The sequence below is a fragment of the Cervus canadensis genome, chromosome 7 (genome assembly GCF_019320065.1).
Source record: "Cervus canadensis isolate Bull #8, Minnesota chromosome 7, ASM1932006v1, whole genome shotgun sequence".
NCBI classification, from domain to species: domain Eukaryota; kingdom Metazoa; phylum Chordata; class Mammalia; order Artiodactyla; family Cervidae; genus Cervus; species Cervus canadensis.
In genome coordinates, this window is record NC_057392.1 from 91,484,474 (window position 1) to 91,504,668 (window position 20,195).

Sequence of the window (20,195 nt, forward strand, 5' to 3'; positions counted from 1 at the left end):
TTTAAAATATATATATACGGACTAAGAAAAATGTTTTAATGTTCTCATAACATTCTCTACTTGGATTTACTATTTTTCAGAGACTATGCAGGCTTTCTTTATTGTAAGGGATTGCCAAAAGTCTTCAGCAGATGTTACAGGGACACAAGTTGTTCATTATTACATTGCTGCTAGAGAAATTTTCTGGGACTATGCACCATCTGGCATAGATTTCTTCAGTGGAAATAGTTTAACAGAAGCTGGAAGGTAATGATTCAGTGATTAAAATATTTATGGTTAAATAAAGATAATTGGACTTTTTCATAACCTAGCTATTTCTACAAGGGCTTAGGCATTTTATAATAAAAAGATACTGATAAAATAATTATAACAATAATTGGGAAATATTCAGCTGAAGGATCATTGCTATACAACGTTTTTCTCTAAATGCCTTAGAAGCCACTGCAAAGAAAAACATACTTCTCATCTTTTTCTTAGCATTAAATTTTAAAATGGATTTGTTTATAATTGTGAGATATTTAAAAACATAGTGAATTATGTTGTCACTAGGAATTTTACAAAAATTCAAAAATATTCCTCATGTGTAACTTGTACTTTCCTGCTAAGATCTGAGGGTATAGTCAATTATTTCTTGTGTCATCCTTAAATCATATTATATATATATATGTATATTTATTTACTCAATATATATATTGACTATATATATATTTACTCAATATATATGTATATTTACTCAATACCATATATATGTTTATATGTTTACTCAATATATATATATTTACTCAATATATATATATTTACTCAATATATATATTTATATATATATTTACTCAATAACACCTAAGAATATATTACCAATTATTTCTTTGATAACCAAAAACTAAGACTAAAATACATTATTGTGGTATCAGCATTTGGAAGTGCACAAAAAGTTTTTCTATAGTCTTACTGCTAAATATATTTACCAACTTGAAGATTACAGGAGTTGTAATTCTTTTAGTCTATTGAATGAAAGTTTTATGTCAGAAAATATCAAGTTCTATAACCACCAGAAAGTAATATTCCCCATAGTATTTATTTTTTAAATTTACTCATAGAAAATTTAAGAAAACTGAGAATGTTCTATCAAATGAATATTTTCTTTTTTTACTTTAAAGCTCATCAACAAATTATTCAATCTGTGTAATGGAAATTTTGTGTTAATTATGAGAAGCTTATCAGGGCTTAGAACAAAAATTAGATTCAACTCTCATTTTATATTGACTAAAATAAGTATGAATTAATAGATTCTTTCAGCTCACATGATTCTCCTGGTTATGAAATTTGGTGCTGTCTCAGCATTGCAAGCCATTATTTCCTCCTAGGAAACACTTATCCTCATTTTATGTTATTACAATAGAATTAAAAAGTTAAGAATGACATCTCTCATCTCAGTACTCTAGCATCTCAACACAGTTGTTTTAAAGGCAATGTTTATTACTACCTGCCTTAAAAAAAATCAGACTTAATGTTTTTAAAATTTTATTCCAAAAGAAAAATGTATAGATAAACTAATAGATAGTCTACAGACAGAGACTTGTATACATGTACAGACAAAAGACTAAAAATGTTGATAGTGATTATATAGAGACAGTGGAATTATGAAGATCTTAAATTTTTTGTTATATATATTTTTTTATTTTCCAAATTCTCTACAATGAGCATGCATTATTTTTGTAAATACATCGCTATGGTTCAGCCTCTGTCATGTCTGACTCTTTGCAATACATGGGCTGCAGTGCACCAGGCTCCTCAGTCCTTCACTGTCTCCCAAGAGTTTGCTCAAATTAAGGTCCATTGAGCCGGTGATGCCATCCAACCATCTCATCCTCTGTCGTCCCCTTCTCTTCCTGCCTTCAATCTTTCCCAGCATCAGGGTCATTTCCAATGAGTCATCTCTTCACATCAGATGGCCCAGTGGAGCTTCATGATCAATCCTTCCAATGAATATTCAGGGTTGATTTCCTTTAGGACTGAAAGGTTTGATCTCCTTCCAGTCCAAAAGTGAAAGTGAAAGTCACTCAGTCATGTCTGACTCTTTGCCACCCCATGGACTGTAGTCCATGGAATTCTCCAGGCCAGAATACTGGAGTGGGTAGCCTTTCCCTTCTCCAAGGGATCTTCCCAACCCAGGGATCAAACCCAGGTCTCCCACATTGCAGGCAGATTCTTTACCAGTTGAGCTGCAAAGCTCTAAAAAGTCTTTCAAGCACCTTGATTCGAAAGCATCAATTCTTTTGTTCTCAGCCTTCTTTAGTCCAACTCTCACATCCATATACGACTACTGGAAAAACCATAGCTTTGACTAGATGGACCTTTGTCAACAAAGCAATGTCTCTGCTTTTTAATGTGCTGTCTAGGTGTGTCATAGCTTTCTTTCCAAGGAGCAAGCATCTTTTAATTTCATGGCTGCAGTCGCCATCCATAGTGATCTGGGAGCCCAAGAAAAGAAAATCTGTCACTGCTTCCATTTTCCCCCCTTCTATTTGCCGTGAAGTGATGCCATTATCTTAGTTTTTGAATGTTGAGTTTTAAGCCAGCTTTTTCACTCTCCTCTTTCACCCTCATCAAGGGGCTCTTTAGTTCCTCTTCACTAAAATCTTCACAAAAAGGATTTTGAGCATAACCTTGCTAGCATGTGGAATGAGTGCAATTGTATGGTAGTTTGAACATCCTTTGGCATTGTCCTTTTTTGAGATTGGAACAAAAACACCTTTGCCTGTCTTGTAGCCACTGCTGAGTTTTCCGCAAATAGGTTACAAGTACTTAAAACAGATGCATGCAGGTTCTTGCTTTCTTTTCACGTGGTCATTGTCAATTTTAAAGTTCTCTGTTTTACTTTCTCTGCACAGTGAATCCCGCTTCTATTTTGAACAAGGCCCAAGCAGAATCGGAGGAACTTACAAAAAACTAGTTTACTTTGAATACACAGATGCTTCCTTCCAAACCCAGAAGGCAAAAGCAACACACCTTGGATTCCTTGGTAAAATTATTTCATAGCTTGTGGGATTATAAGCACAATTTATACATATTCTGTGCCATCAAAAGAGTATTCACCAACTCACAGTTTTGGGGATTCTCTGGTGGTTCAAATGGTAAAGAGCCTGCCTGCAATGCAGGAGACCAGTATCAATCCCTGGGTTGGTAAGATCCCCTGGAGAAGGAAATGGCAACCTACTCCCATATTCTTGCCTGGAGAGTCCCATGGACAGAGGAGTCTGGCGGGATTCACCCAAGTTGAAACTACACTTTTTTTTGTCCCTGCAAATCCGTGTGTGTTTCTAAGCTCCTGCATCACCTAGATTTTTCATTGGACATATTTCTGGTTCATGGCATCATCCCTTTAATTTGTTCCTAGAGGAACCTCACCCAAGTAACACAACGTGAAAATGACATTTGTGAACACCAAGGACAACTGCTACCTCTGTTGGTTTCCAGGCCCTGTCATCAAGGCAGAAGTGGGGCAGATCATCCAGGTCACTTTCTACAACAACGCTTCCGAGCCGCTCAGCATTCACCCCCATGGATTGCTTTACAACAAGAACAATGAGGGCTCCTTCTACAGAACGCCGGGAGGAGGCAAGTACCACAGCCCAACACAGGCACAAGCAAGGCAGACAGCAATACAGTGTCCGCAAGAAAATCAGACTCCTCCTAAAATCCTTGGGCAGCCTACTTTCCACATCATCACAGATCTGTGTACTTACGGTGGCAGAGGGTGTCCTTTGGCCCTATCCAGCTGTCACCCAAAGTACGACAGTGTGAGCAGGACAGAGTCTGTGATCTCAGAGATCTCCCAGGCTAGACTAGGGTACTTTGGATCCCAGGTCCTATTTCACAAATGTTTCTTTCTTACTAGGTACCCCATCACCCTCCTCGTATGTAAATCCTGGGGCAACATTCGTTTATACATGGGAAGTTCCAATAGGTGTGGGACCCACTTCCACAGACCCCAACTGTCTGACCTGGTCATACTTCTCCTCGGTGAATTTTAAAAGAGGCATCAACAGCGGCCTCATAGGGCCTCTTCTCGTGTGCAGAAACGGAAGTCTTGGAGAGGACGGCCAACAGGTTAAGTGATGGGACCTCTGTCCGGGGTGCCGTGGTGAGAGGCTGCCTGAAGCAGGTCTTCAGGGGAAAGGCAGTGTGCAGAGGGCACCTCCAGCTTTGGTGTGCCCGTGTCTCTCAGTTTTCCTCTTTCCTCAGCTTCAGGCCTGCGTCTTCTCGTGCCAGTGAATATCCACCCTGGCGTGTTTCAGACGCCTTTAATTCTGCTGGACTGTTCTTTTACTTCTTTAAGATTTTTTTTTGATGTGGACCACTTTTAAAGTCTTTATTGAATTTGTTGCAGTATGGCTTCTGGTTTTTTATGTTTTGGGGTTTTGGCCACGAGGCATGTGGGATCTGAGCTCCCCTACCAAAGATCCAAACCACATCTCCTGTGTCGGAAGGCAAAGTACCATCCCCTGGACCACTAGGGAAGTCCGTACTTGACTGATTTACCTCCTCATCTCCCTCTAGGCAGCCACGGCCTGTCCCACCCCTCTCTGAGCCATCTCTTTTTCCTCTGTCCTGTGTCTTAGAGAAGGACGCCAGCAAGCCCAGGACTTCGATCAACAACTCCTTGTTTCTCACCTCCAGCGTTGGTCACTGGCTCTCTGATCCCACTGCCTCATTTGTGGCAGCATCATCTCCTTCTGAATTCCTGTAGCCTCCTAACGCCTATCCCCGCTTCCATTCTGCTTCAGCATAGCTCCACATTCCTCCCTTTCTAATCAGATTGTAGCACTCTCGACCCTAAAACTCACCCTACGGTCTGTTGGCTCAGAATGCAGCATATCAGACCCCGTGGATCCTTCCAGATCCATGCTCCCCCCGCCCCCCACCCTGCACACTGCTTTCTGGTCTTACTGCAAAGCGAGCCTGTTAGTCCTGAGTAAGGATGGCTGGTTCACGTCTCTTTGATTTTGCCCTTCTTCTCTCTGTCTGGAACAGACTTTCCTCACGGTTTTACCTGCTAAAAGGGGAGAGTTTTTAATAAAAACTCAGACTGAGGGCCCCTTCATTTTCTTCAAACAATATTCCCCAACTAAAGTTCGTTCAAGCTCCTGCAGGTTACCATGACTCCTTCTGTCGGTTTGTGCTGTCACTTCAGCTCTGTCTGGCTCTTTGCGACCCCAAGAGCCCGCCAGGCTCCTCCGTCCATGGGATTTTTCAGGTGAGAATACTGGCGCGGGTTGCCATTTCCTTCTCCAGGGGACTTTCCCGACCACGGGATTGAACCCGTGTCTCCTGCACAAGCAGATTCTTTATCACTGAGCCACCTGGGAAACCTCTTAGAGCACTTCCCCAGGCACTTATTTTACTGGCCTGTCTCTCCCACTAGACTCCAAGTGCCTTGAAGCCATAGATAGGGTTTTATTAAATTTTTGGTAACAAATCCAGTCCTCCTGTGGCATGTAGTAGGTGCTCAGTAAATGCTTAATGAGTGAATTTCCCTTGTTCTTCACTCACAGGTGAAGTAATATCCAGGTTCTTTTGTAATTCATGTGTTGGAAAGCCTTGTAAGGGCTTCCCAGCTGGCTCAGTTGGTATAGACTCCTCCTGCAATACAGGAGACACAGGTTCGATCCCTGGGCCAGGAAGATCCCCTGGAGAAGGAAAGAGCAACCCACTCCAGCATTTCTGCCTGGGAAATCCCACAGACAGAGCAGCCTGGTGGGCAACAGTCCGTGGGGTCACAGAAGAGTCAGACACATTTTAGCAATGAAAGAACAAGAAAGCCTTATAAATCCCCAGTGTAAATATATAAAATTGAATGTATATTTTATTTTAAAATATGACTTGTATTTATAGTCACCTATATAATGAAAATCATATAGCTTCATAATTTTATAGTACATATAATTTTTCTACATTATCCAAAAATATAAATATATACATATATTTTTTCATAAACCCTAAAATATAGACTACTAGAATTGAAAACATTTTATTTAACTTACTTTTTGCAAAGCTTCCAAGAGAAGCCACTATAAACATCTGTGATTATAGTGTTTAGTTTTATGGAGTTAAGATATAGGGGGTCCCTAGAGTAAGAGCTTTACATGAAGACAGTGGTAGAGATTTCTCCTAACTTCTTAGTTCTGTGATAAATCTATTCACTGGGATTCATACATTTGTATAAAAAGTCCATAAGTGGGGAAGTTAATTGATCAGTTTTTCCAGGAACATACAAATCCCATTGCATGGGAAATCCTATACGAGGGCCGACCATTTGACTAGACTTTGAATATGTACTACACATATTTTGTGTCTGTTTATTTTTTCTATTCTCATCCACAGAAAGGAATAGACAAAGAATTTTACCTACTTCCCACAATATTTGATGAAAATAAAAGTTATCTCTTACATAAAAATATCAGGATATTTACCACAGACCCTGAAAATGTGGATACAGAGGATCCAAACTTCCAAGATGCCAACAAGATGCATTGTAAGAGAACACTTAACTTAAAAGATAAATGTATTAAGCAGTTTAATTTCACTAGGCCTAAAGAATTACAGATTTTTTAAGAGAAACATATTTTCCCCTCAATGGTTGGCTAATATATTTCATGTTTTCTTTAAATATAATTTCCCAATAAAAACAGTGCCTACTAGGGTGGTTTTGTTACATTCTATCAAATATTTACCAATGCCTTTTTGGTGCAATACATTATTTTAGCTATTGCTAAATACGATACAGAAAAGTCACATATTTCTGTATTGCCAAAGTAATGGAGTGGCTAGGTGGGGTGTTTGTTGAGTTGGCTGGTTGGTTGGTTTCTGAAGACTTGAAAGTGTGGCGGGAGAAAAGAATGGTCTAGAATCTGGACACTTGGGCTCTGGTCTCAGCAGTTTCATTCATTAGCTTCATGACACTGAACAAGTCTCTCTGACCTTAGTTTCATCAAATCTAAAAAGAAGGGGTTGGCTTGGGTAATCTTGATATCTTACATGAATGAACTGCTTAGTGAAGAGTCCTTGGGTGAGTTCCAGGAGATGTCAAGAACCAATAAATTAAACAATCTTTTCTTTGTCACAAATGTCTTGCAGCCATAAATGGATACATGTATGGAAATCTGCCTGGACTAGATATGTGCTTAGGAGACAATGTTTCATGGCATGTTCTTAGTGTGGGATCAAGTCAAGACTTACATGGGATATATTTTTCAGGAAATACCTTCACTTCCTTAGGATCAAGGGATGACACCGTAGTTGTGAATCCCCATATCTCCCAAACACTTCTTATGACACCTGATTCCACAGGTAAGTTGTGGATCTTCTCCATCAGCCTGAAATATGCCCAAACTATGAAAAAGCAATGTCTTCAGTATGCACTGAATATTGTTTGTACAGGAAAAAAGGAAGTTATCCAAATAGTGTTTAAACATACTTTTGCCCTGCTCCATTTAATTTATAGGAGTGTTAGTATATCATTTTCCTGCACACAAAAACCCTCTCAGCCCTCTCCATTTTTATCTTCCCAGGTATCAGGCCCTAAATCTACTTTTCGAAAGCAATGAAGATGCTCTGAAGCGTTTTAATTTGCTTTCATTCCATTATCTGCTGCATTTCTTACTCCTCTGTCCTTTTGTTTCCCTGGTCTCCCTCCATCATCAGCCTCACCCTCCTCTCTCCCGCCTTCCTCTCTTACTCCTCTCCTGGCTAGTTTCGCCCCCTTGGGAAATGTTTTTACTTCAGTGAGGGTGACTACTTCTGGCAGTTTTTTAAAGGCACCTTGTATCAGAAAATTGTTAAGGGAATCCGAGGAGCCTCCCCTCTCCTCTCAATCTGATACCCTCATCTATAAAACAGGGATTGTAATAATTCACAATCCATAAAAAGCAATAAACACAACCATACGAGATGGATGCAGTGTAGTAAAGGGTCTGGAATATATTAGACTTAAAATTTTAGTATTTTCTTTCATCCTACAGATATACCTTAACAAAAAATAAACAAGCAAACAAAACCCTTTATGGTCAAAAAGTCCTGACACCAGTTGAATACTGGCTATACAACAAACAAGTCAAAGTGAAAGTCGCTCAGTCATGTCTGACTTTTTGTGACCCCATGGACTATACTATACAGTCCATGGAATTCTCTAGACCAGAAAACTGGAGTGGGTAGCCTTTCCCATCTCCAGGGATCTTCCCAACCCAGGGATCGAACCCAGGTCTCCTTCATTGCAGGGGGATTCTTTACCAACTGAGCTATGTGAGAAGCCCTACAATAAATGAATTACTCTATAAATACCATGGATTTGTATCTTAACTCTTTGTGATATCACAAATTCATCTGACTATATATTTACATTTCAAAAATTTTTATTCTACTTTCCAAACAAACAATGTTGGTTATTATGAGTAATCAGAAGATTATTCAGCCACACATTATTATACTAAGTGAAGTAAGTCAGACAGAGAAAAACAAATATCATGTGATATCACTTACAGGTGGAATCTAAAAAAATGATACAAGTGAACTTCTTTACAAAATAGAAGTAGGCTCATAGACATAGAGAACAAATTTTGTTTATCAAAGGAGAAAGGGGGATAAATATGCAGTACTATGTATAAAATAGATAAACAACAAGGACCTACTTACAGCACAGGAAACCATATGCCATATCTTGTAATAACCCATAATGGAAAAGATTCTGAAATATATATATGTGTGTGTGTATATATATATATGCGCAGATATATGCATATTACTGAATCATTATTGTATGCCAGAAACATCTGGCATACACTTTAAAAACTACACTTTAAAATCAACTACACTTTAAAAAATAATATTTTTAAAAGATCATCCAAAAAGAAGTAATCACAAGGAAAAAAGAAAGGTCTTCCTTCACCACTCTCTCTTTTCTGCTGCCCTCACTCACCTGGTGGCAAGTTATCATCCATCCCCTCCCACTTCTTCCTCTCCTTTTCCCTGTAGAAGTTACCCTGGTCTTAAAAAAAAAAAGGTAGTCTGCTTTTTCTCCTCTTTGGCAAACAGTGTCCACCGCAGTAAACAGACGGCCATGTCAAGCGCTGTGCCGTATGCAGTCACTGTTTTCTAAACACGTCCTCTTTCCCCAACCCTCTCAGTCTGAAGAGTGTGCTTCCACGCCCGTCTTCTTCACGCCTCGCCTCCACAGAAAGTGACCATAACCTCAGAAGCACGTGCAGAGCCGAGAGAGAATGCTAGGGCTGATGAAGGTGATATCAGTATTCACAGAAACAAAGTCAGACCATAAAGGGCCTAGAATTACCAAAATAAAAGACTGCTGGAATTTAGGTGCAATTTTCTGGGCTGATCCGTGCTGGAGTTTGTCACTATTGTGGTTGAAGTGGTTCGTTTCCCTTGGGGTCATTGTTCGGGGTTCTTAGTAAGAACATATTATTCTGATTTCCTCCAACTTCCCTTCACTACCCCCGCACTACCTCTCTGATCCAACGTCATCATCCGTTGTGGGGCATTGTAGGAGCCTTCTACCAAGTCTCCTTCCCTCTTCCCTTGCCCACTGTAGTCTGTTATCAGCGCAACTGCCAGAATGTTCTTAGGTCACTCGTAGACTCGGAGTTAAGGCTACAGAGTTTTCAGCGGCCCACGAGAGCCTGTGTGACTTGTCCTCCATCCCCCCCATCCTGGCTCCTAGGACCCTCAGCCGTGCTCACCCTAACCCAGACCCCCAGGCTTCTTAGATGGCCTTCAAACACACCAATCAGACTCTCAGAAGGGAATGATGATATCTGTTTCCTCTTCCCGGATCGCCCTTCCTGTAGATCCACCATCCACCTCTTGTGAATCTTTGCCCACATGTCACTCACCCATCGAGACCTACCCTGGTCATTGTAGAACGTATTGTTCATTGCCCCCTCCCTCCACACATGCATCCAGAATTCTCAATACTCCTTACACTGTCCTACATTTTCCTTAATCCATAGCACCTATCGCCTTCCAACCCACATCAGTTTTACTTACTAGGTTGGTTGTCTGTCTTTACCACACCCTGCAATATAAACTCCAAGGGCAAGAATGTTTACCTATTTTATTCATTAATGTTTCCCAAGAGCCCAGAAATATGCCTGGCATAAAGAAGATACTCAATAAGTACTTGTCAAATTAGTGAAAGAATGAATGGACTATCTTATAGTATTTCTCTGGGGGATTTATTTCTGATAGATGACTTAGAGAAAAGAAATCTGAATGCAATGCCTTAAGTATTCTTTTTTTATTCCCCTCTAGGCATTTTTGATGTGATGTGTATGACCTCAGAGCACTATATTGGAGGCATGAAACATAAATACCAAGTGAGGGAGTGTGCAGAGCCAAACCCGTATCAAACACAGTACCAGGAGGCGAAGGTTATTTATATCGCAGCAGAGGAGATTGTGTGGGATTATTCTCCTAGCAGAGACTGGGAGAGAGAACTGCAACATCTCCAAGGACAGAAGTATGGCGGTGACTTCCACCTCTAATTGGGCGGGGTTTATTCTGTAGTCTTCAGTCATGTCTGTGTGTGTGTGCGCGCACATGTGTGTGCGCGTGTGTGTTCATGTGTGTGCGCGCACACATGTGTGTGCGTGTGTGTGCACTCACATGTGTGTGTGTGTGGTGTGTATTTATTTGTGTGTGGTATGTGTGTGGCATGTGTAGTTTAGGACACATTCAATTTCAAATAACTTCAAAATGTGTGTGTGATGTCTTCAGCTATAAATACTTCTAATCTTTCCAAATATTAACATAACTTAATTCTGCTTTGCTGTTTCTGCTTGTCTCGCTTTTCACTTCTTGTCTTCTCTCTTCCTTATGTGTTTTACCATCCAATCTCACCACTTTAAGGTATAATAAGTATAATTTCAGCTACATTTAACATTTGGAATCCGTCAAAGTGTTTTTGTCTTCATTTGTTTCCGGCTATTGCTATTCTTCTATGAACCTCAAATTGAAGACACTAATTTTTCTTTTTGTGTAAAATTTGATATCTTTCTCTGATTTTTCTCTCTTACTATTTATTCATTTGATCAAAACTGAATTTCATGCTAAAAAACATGTTTTAAGGTACAGGATGAATATCCAACAATCTTACCAAAATAAATATATATTTTTTTAAATTAAATGAATTTCTAAGGTAAAATAGACTCTAGATATTAATAAATTGCATTATTCCAGTAAGTTCTTCCATATGAGAATTTGCATAATTTAATAGTTAAATTAATTAACTTTGTGATTTTTTTGTTTTTATTTTCTCAAAGCGAAACAAACATATACTTGGATAGAGTTGAGACATATCTTGGGTCCAAATACAAGAAGGTCGTATACCGCCAATATGATGACATCACATTCACAAATCAAACAGTACGAAATGACGATGAAATGCATCTGGACATACTAGGTATTGACGCACTAGAAGATTGCTTTGGGGTTTGTCCTCTTGTCCTCAACCACTGGAAATTGTTGCCGACCTAAGGATATTGTCAACTTCTACCTCAGTGGAGAAAAATGCCTATAATTCTAACTTTAATTTGTTTGCTGGTAGATACTTTTATTGGTAAAAGAAAAGGGATTCAAATATTTTTAAATGTAAAACAAAGCTATCATAGACAATGAATATGGTTAGTTTCAGATTATCTGGCTTCCTGCACACAGAATCCCAAGATTCTGGGAGGGACCATAGAAATAACGTTTAGAGATAATTTCTTTGAAATTAAAACAAATGCCAGAAATCCTCATATAGTTAGGAGGGGGCCTTCTTTGTTTAAATTTAAGTGTTTAAGCAGTTAATTGCTCAAGATTTAATTTCATCTTCTGTCTAGGAGTGAGAAAAATATAGCCCATATCTCCGCCTTTGACAGATCAGCTAGAAAACTTGTAAATGTCTCCCAGGCACCCACATGTAACATTTCTATAAGTCACACGGCACTTCCATAGGCCACACAGTGTATTCATTTGTTATGTAAGATGGCACGTCCATACACCGCATAGGATTTCCAGAGGTCACAAGGCATATCCATACGCCCAGATCTTATTTCTGTCGTGATATCTGTGTGTCTATTGGAGGCCATATTCTGGCAAGGCACCCTGAGAAGATGGATATGCCAGCTGACAAGGAGGAATTTTTACTTTTCTTGGCTCCACATCAGCCTCTTGGGCTTCGCAACCCCTGGAGGGAGGTCTGTGGTATTCAGTTCCCAGTGCTTTTGAATGGACCCTTCAAAAAAAGTAGCAGTGTTATATTTGTTTCTCTAGGATTCTGGCCAAATGCACTAAGATAACACAATATGACCCTCTAGATTCCTTTATTTACACACACACACACACACACACACACACACACACACACACAACCCACTTTTTAGAAAAGGAAAAGCAAGCATAGTGTTTGAGATGGTAGAATTGCCATGGGAGGCAAAGAGGTACTTTACTTCATTAGTATCTGGTATCTACCAGGTCTCTTCGGGGTTCTGATATTAATAGTTAGAGCACGTGTTTAAGGAGAGTTCTGTCTGATTTTTGTTGTTGTTTAGTCACTAACTGGTGTCATACTCTTTGCAACCCCTTGGACTGTGGCCCCCCAGGCTCCTCTGTCCATGGGATTTCCCAGGCAAGAACACTGGAGTGGGTTGCCATTTCCCCGTCCAGGGGATCTTTCCAACCCAGGGATCAAACCTCCATCTCCTTCATTGGCAGGTGGATTCTTTACCACTGATCCATCAGGGAAGCCTTAGTTCATCTCAAAACCATCTCTGTTTCAGAATTTTTAGAGCCACAAATTCAATCTGCCTTCAAATAGAAAGAAGTTTTATAATAATATAATTATATATATTATTATATAATATATAAAAATATATAATAATATATATTATATAATATATATAATATAATATATAATAATATATACCTCCAGCTCTTCAGTCAGTTCAGTTCAGTTCAGTCGCTCAGTCATGTCCGACTCTTTGTGACCTCATGAATCGCAGCACGCCAGGCCTCCCTGTCCATCACCAACTCCCGGAGTCCACCCAAACTCATGTCCATCGAGTCGGTGATGCCATCCAGCCATCTCATCTTCTGTCATCCCCTTCTCCTCCTGCCCCCAATCCCCCACAGCATCAGGGTCTTTTCCAATGAGTCAGCTCTCCGCATGAGGTGGCCAAAGTATTGGAGTTTCAGCTTCAGCATCAGTCCTTCCAGTGAACACCCAGGACTCATCTCCTTTAGGATGGACTGGTTGGATCTCCTTGCAGTCCAAGCGACCATCAAGAGTCTTCTCCAACACCATAGTTCAAAAGCATCAGTTCTTCAGCACTCAGCTTTCTTCACAGTCCAACTCTCACATCCATACATGACCACTGGAAAAACCATAGCCTTGACTAGATGGACCTTTGTTGGCAAAGTAATGTCTCTGCTTTTTAATATGCTGTCTAGGTTGGTCATAACTTTCCTTAATTTCACGGCTGCAATCACCATCTACAGTGATTTTGGAGCCCCAAAAAATAAAGTCTGACACTGTTTCCACTGTCTCCCCATCTATTTCCCATGAGGTGATGGGACCAGATGCCATGATCTTAGTTTTCTGAATGTTGAGCTTTAAGCCAACTTTTTCACTCTCCTCTTTCACTTTCATCAAGAGGCTCTTTAGCTCTTTTTCACTTTCTGCCATAAGGGTGGTGTCATCTGCATATCTGAGGTTATTGATATTTCTCCCAGCAATCTTGATTCCAGCCTGTGCTTCTTCCAGCCCAGCGTTTCTCATGATGTACTCTGCATGTAAGTTAAATAAGCAGGGTGACGATATACCTTGATGTACTTGATGTACTCCTTTTCCTATTTGGAACCAGTCTGTTGTTCCATGTCCAGTTCTAACTGTTGCTTCCTGACCTGCATACAGGTTTCTCAAGAGGCAGGTCAGGTGGTCTGGTATTCCCATCTCTTTAAGAATTTTCCACAGTTTATTGTGATCCAAACAGTCAAAGGCTTTGGCATAGTCAATAAAGCAGAAATAGCATGGGATAAAAAAGAGTAAAACGAAGGGTCAATTTGTGAGAGATAACAGCTCTGGGTCAATGAAAACACCTGCAGTTTCTCCCAATCTTCCACTAGGGTAAAGGTGGGGGGAAAGAATAAAAGGTTTAAATGGTGAGGTTGGTCAAGAAAGAAAATGTTCCATTTCTAAATTGTGTGTTTTCATAGGCATTAACTAATGCTCATTGAAATAAGTTTTCCAGAACTGGAGCTTATAAAATTGTAGATGATTTAAATTTTCCAGGCAAAAACCATGTGTCATAAACCAGCAATGATCCATTTGTTAAATGTGTCTGTGTTTCATTTGGCTGCATGTTAAGGAATATAATGAGTCACTGTGTATATACTTAAGGGGGCAGATGACTCATAATTTAAAATAAATAACAACTATCCATCCATTTTTCTTTTTTTATTTCCTAGGTCCTATAATATTTCTCAGCCCTGGTGAGAAAATCTATGTTGTCTTTAAAAATAAAGCCTCAAGACCATATTCTATTCATGCTCACGGCGTGAAAACAGACAGCCCCACTGTTGCGGCAACACAGCCAGGTACCTGCTTTGGGAGAAAGAGAAGTCCCAGAGCTTTTATGCAGGACTGTGAGGATAACGTCTACTCTTTCCCCCCCTTTTTTGGTTTCCTTCTTTCTTTTGTGAAATACCTACTATACGCCATGCTTTTTTCTTTATTGAGGTATAGTAACAGATTTACAATATCATACTAGTTTCAGATGTACAACATAGTGATTCAAAATTTTTATAAATCATACTCCATTTATTATAAAATGCTGGCTTTATTCCCTATGCTGTACAATGTATAAGCATATTACATATTACATATGTAATGTATATGTAATGTAATGTATAAGCACACTACATATTACATATATTACATAAATATACATAAGCATATTACATAAATAAGCATATTACAGCTTATTTATTTTATACATAGTGGTTTGTACCTCTTAAACCCCTGGTTCTATCCTGCCTTTCCCCTCTCCTCTCTCCCCAGTGGTGACCACTAGTTTATCCTCTATATCTATGACCGTTTCTTTTTTGTTATATTCACTAGTGTCTTATTTTTAGATTCTACATATAAGTGATAGTATAGTATTTGTCTTTCTCTAGTTGACATTCCATTAAACATAATACCCTCCAGGTCCATCTGTGTAGTTGCAAATGGCAAAATTTCATTCTTTGTAACGGCTGAGTAGTATTCTATTGTATGAGTATATATATATATTCATCAATATATATATATTTATCTCCTTCATCTATTCATCTGTTGAAGGACACTTAGGTTGCTTCCATATCTTGGCTATTATAAATAATGCTGCTATGAACATTGGAGTCCATGCATCTTTTCAAATTAGTGTTTTCATTTTCTTTGGATGTATATCCATAAGTGGAATTGCTGGATCATATAGTAGTTCTATTTTTGGCTTTTTGAGGAACCTTCATACTGTTTTCCATAATGGGTTGTTCCAACTTACAAACGAAATCAAAGTTAGTAGAAGAAAAGAAAACATTAAGATCAGTTCAGAGATAAATGAAATAGAGATTTTAAGTGCAATAGAAAAGATCAGTGAAACTAAAATTGATAAACATTTAGTTAGATTCATTAAGAAAAAAGAGAGAGAGTGCAAGTAAATAAAATAAGAAATGAAAGATAACTTACAACTGATACCACAGCAATACAAATTATCATAAGAGATTACTACAAACAATTATATGCTAATAAAATGGACATCGTAGAATGAAGAGATAAATTCCTAGAAATATGCAATCTTCTGAGATTGAATCAGGAAGAAAAATTGAAAACATGGAATGAAACTGAATCAGGTGAAAAAATAACAATAAAGTCCAGCACCAGATGGCTTCATGGGTGAATTCTACCTAACTTTTAGAAAAGAGCTAACACCTATCCTTCTCAAACTCTTTCAAAAAATTGCAGATGAAAGAATGCTTCCAAACTTGTTCTATGAGGCCAGCATCACCCTGATACCAAGACCAAACAAAGATACCACAAAAAAAGAAAATTACAGCCCAATATCACTGATAAACATAGATACAAAAATCGTCAACAAAATACTAGCAAACTAAATCCAATGATACAATAAAAGGATCATATACCATGATCAAGTGGGATTTATCCCAGGGATGCATGCTAAGTCACTTCAGTTGTGTCCAACTCTTTGCGACCCCATGGACCGTAGCCAGCCAGCCTCTTCCATCCATGGGATTCTCCAGGCAAGAATGTTGGAGTGGGTTGCCATTTCCATCTCCAAAGGATCTTCCTGACCCAGGGATCAAACCTGCATCTCTTATGTCTCCTACTGGCAGACGGGTTCTTTACCACTAGCGCCACCTGGGATAATTCAATATCCACAAGTCAATCAATGTGATACATCACATCAACAAATCATCAACAAATTGAAGACGAAAAGGATATGATCATCTCAATAGATGCAGAAAAAGCTTTTGAAAAATTAAACAACTATTTATGATAAAAAGTCTCAACAAAGTGAGTACAGAGGGAATATACCTCAACATAATAAAGGCCATATATGACAAGCCCACAGCTAACATCATAGTCAACAGTGAAAAGGTGAAAGTATTTCCTCTATGATCAGAAGCAAGACAAGGATGCCCACTCTCACCAGTTTTATTCAACATAGTATTCAAAGTCTTAGTCACAGCAAACTAGAAAAAGAAATAAAAGGAATCCAAAACTGGAAAAGAAGAAGTGAAACTCTTACTGTTTGCAGATGACATGATACTATATATTGAAAATCCTAAAGCCACCACCAAAAAACTGCTTGGGCTCATCGATGAATCTGATAAAGTTGAAGGATACAAAATTAACATAAAGAAATTTATTGCATTTCTATACACCACCAACAAGATATCAGAATGAGAAATTAATGAATAAATTAAGAAATTAATCCCATTCACAATCACATCAAAAAGAATAAACTACCTAGGAACAAACCAACCAAAAGAGGTAAAAGACCTGTACTCAGAAAAGTATAAGATGCTGAGAAAAAAATTTGAAGACAACACAAACAGAAGGAAAGATATTCCACTCCTGGAATGAAAACAAACTATCCCACTGAGAATAAGCAAACACAGCCAAGTAACTGCTTTGGGGAAAAGCAAAGCCCCAGAGCTTTTATGCAAGACTGTGGGGCTAATGTTCTTTCTTAAATAGGGGTATTGTTCCAGGTGAGAGACACTGGCAGACTAGCAAGGAGAAGGGGGCGACAGAAGATGAGACGGTTGGATGACAACACTGACTCGCTGGACATGAGTCTGAGCAAATTCTGGGAGAAGGTGAAGGACAGGAAGCCTGGTGAGCTGCAGTCCATGGGGTCACAAAGAGCTGGACCTGACTTAGCAACTGAACAGCAGCGAGAAGGGCCTGAAGAACAAGTTTGAGAGAGAAGTTCCTTTTGCAGATGAAGTTTGCTTCCAGGATAGGGCGCCGTGTGTGTACTACTTCCGGGCAGCTCTCCCACCTCTTTACCTGTCCAGCCGTCAGATATTTATGCTGTGTTCCTGTCTCCAACTCAAGTGCTCAAGTAGGAGCTGAGCACAGGATGCAGTGTGTGAGGGAGGAGGCAAGGCAAAGCGCGGAGCAGCTAAGAAAAAGGGAGAAACCTCAGGTGCTAATCATCGGGACATCACTCTGTACAGCGTGCCACCCAGCATTCTAAACTCAAAGGAAATGAATGCTTTTTAATATAAATGCCCAGGAGACAGAACCTAAGATGAAGATTTGTGTGCAGACAGTGGTCTTGGGATAAACAACTTTGGGGGAAAAAAAAAAAGAAAGAAGCAAAATTGGACAGGGAAGAAAGGTTTAACAGAGATGCAACCTCAACAGAAGTCACAGCCACAACTGAGAAATTTCAAAGATTGGGTAGCCCTCAGCTCCCCTGAGCTGGGATATGAGAGCTGTGGCACCTGTGTGTCCCTGCCCAGTCACTGGATGTAGGCATGGGGGACATGGCTGTTGACACCTGGTGGAGTGTATTTTTCAAGGGGGACATAAAAGGGACATCCAGAATGTCCTCTAGGAGAAGGAAATGGCAACCCACTCCAGTATTCTTGCCTGGAGAATCCCAGGGACGGGGGAGCCTGGTGGGCTGCCGTCTATGGGGTCGCACAGAGTCAGACACGACTGGAGTGACTTAGCAGCAGCAGCAGAATGTCGTCTGAAGGTGCCCGTCAAAATAAGTAGTTCTTGGAATTAACGGTATCAAGGGAAGAGTCAAATTCAGAAGGAAAAAAAAGACTTGTGGGACAGAAAGACTGAAGATAGACTTTGATGATAGGTGAAACATTCCCTTTTGATTTTAAAAGCAGACAGTCCTACCATGGGACCAAGATGAATCTCCTGCCAAGGGAGTTTGCAAGTCAGCACTTTGTTCTGATTAGCCAGGAAAGGATCACATTACATGCGTTTCACGAACACTTCTGAGTACCTGCCGTGTTCCTGGACCTGTGCGGTGGGCTGGCAAGAGAGGGCTAGTACTAAGATGATTGTTAAAGATCTGGAACTGGGGAGGCTGAGGATGGGGTTGGTTAGTGGAGAAGGAAGACTATGTCACAGGTGCTTGAAAACACCTCTGCAAGGGAAAGATGTAGAATGATACAGCAAGGGGTGAGGGTGGGGACCACAAGAACTTTCCTGAAAGAGTCAAGAAGGTTCAATTAATGCAAACAGCAGTGGAGGTGGGGAGAGGAAGGAGGTGCATGTGATCCTCAGATTGGAAGGTTTGAAGCTGTGATTCAAAACAATTCTGTCACATTTCAAAGACTGAGTTATCTTCATTACAATAAGTATTTGCTGAACAAATGGATTAGGTTTAACAATTGATATTTTTCAATGGCAGAATCACTATAAAGGTTTTTTTTTAAGATTTATTGATTGATTTTTGGCTGTGCTGGGCTTTCTCTAGTTGCACGGGCTTCTCACTGCGGTGGTTTCCTTGTTGCTCTAGAGCTCTAGAGCACTGGCTGAGAATTTGTGGCACATGACTTTGCTGTCCCTTGGCACACGGGATCTTCCTGGACCAGGGACTGAACCCATGTTCCCTGCGTTGGCAGGCCAGTTCTTTACTGCTGAGTCATCAGAGAAGCCCGCATTATAAAGTTTTGATCCTGTAATGCTGAGAACGGAGCAGGCCACACTGAGAGTGACCTCCGCCTTGCCCTGTGGGTCAGGCAGTGTAACACCAAGGGCTTCCTTCGCCCTGTCTTGTCTAATCCCTAAGTTACCATTTTATGTGCGTGAGGAAAAGCAAAGTGAAGTAAAAGTGTTCGTCTCTCAGTCGTGTCCAACTCTCTGTGACCCCGTGGACTGTAGCCTGCCAAGCTCCTCTGTCCATGGGATCGTCCAGGCAAGAACACTGGGGTGGGTTGCCTGCCCTCCTCCAGGGGATCCTCCTCACTGCGCATGAAGAAGGAGAAGCCTAAAGCATGTAAACACGTCGACTAAGATCACAAGGCAAGAAGCCGTGGAGCCAGGAGTGAGGACAAGGGCTATGCGGCTTAATGTCTGTGCAGCTTTAGGGTTCGTTCATTTCTGGTTTTCCATAAAGAAATGTGATTTCAAAGGTTCTGTTTAAACACATTGCATTTACCTATTTCAGGAGAGATCCGAACATACATTTGGCAGGTTCCTGAAAGATCTGGTCCTACCTCAAATGACTTTGAGTGCATACCTTGGTTTTACTATTCGACTGTGGACATGGTCAAGGTAAACTTCAAATTCCAGTTTTTGTACTGTCTCCTCTTAGAAATTATGATGAAAGAAAGGTTTTATTTTTCTTTAAAATACAATCTCAGTTTTATGTAAACTTTCTAAATACTGCTTAGTTTTTAATTCTACACAAGTTTGCCTTTTTCAAGAGCAAAATAAATTATTACATTATGATTACTTAGATTTAGGATATTTTCCAACATGTTACTGTGGATTGAAGTGGAATATATATAAATATATATATATGGAAAATATATATATATGTGGGATACACACATATATATGTATAATTATATGATAACACCCTCTTCTTTGTTTCATTGAATAA

The 20,195-nt window shown here is 39.7% G+C and overlaps 1 protein-coding gene across 1 annotated transcript in view; it reads left to right on the forward strand.

The window, feature by feature from the left end:
- LOC122445193 (ceruloplasmin-like) overlaps positions 1 to 20,195 on the forward strand; it is a 39,155-nt gene that overhangs the window by 8,769 nt on the left and 10,191 nt on the right. The window contains exons 6-15 of the mRNA XM_043474155.1: positions 81 to 246; positions 2,892 to 3,022; positions 3,478 to 3,618; positions 3,899 to 4,110; positions 6,385 to 6,535; positions 7,138 to 7,350; positions 10,324 to 10,531; positions 11,334 to 11,473; positions 14,521 to 14,649; positions 19,758 to 19,864. Coding sequence (XP_043330090.1) covers positions 81 to 246; positions 2,892 to 3,022; positions 3,478 to 3,618; positions 3,899 to 4,110; positions 6,385 to 6,535; positions 7,138 to 7,350; positions 10,324 to 10,531; positions 11,334 to 11,473; positions 14,521 to 14,649; positions 19,758 to 19,864 — 1,598 coding nt within the window. The remainder of the gene's footprint in view (positions 1 to 80; positions 247 to 2,891; positions 3,023 to 3,477; positions 3,619 to 3,898; positions 4,111 to 6,384; positions 6,536 to 7,137; positions 7,351 to 10,323; positions 10,532 to 11,333; positions 11,474 to 14,520; positions 14,650 to 19,757; positions 19,865 to 20,195) is intronic.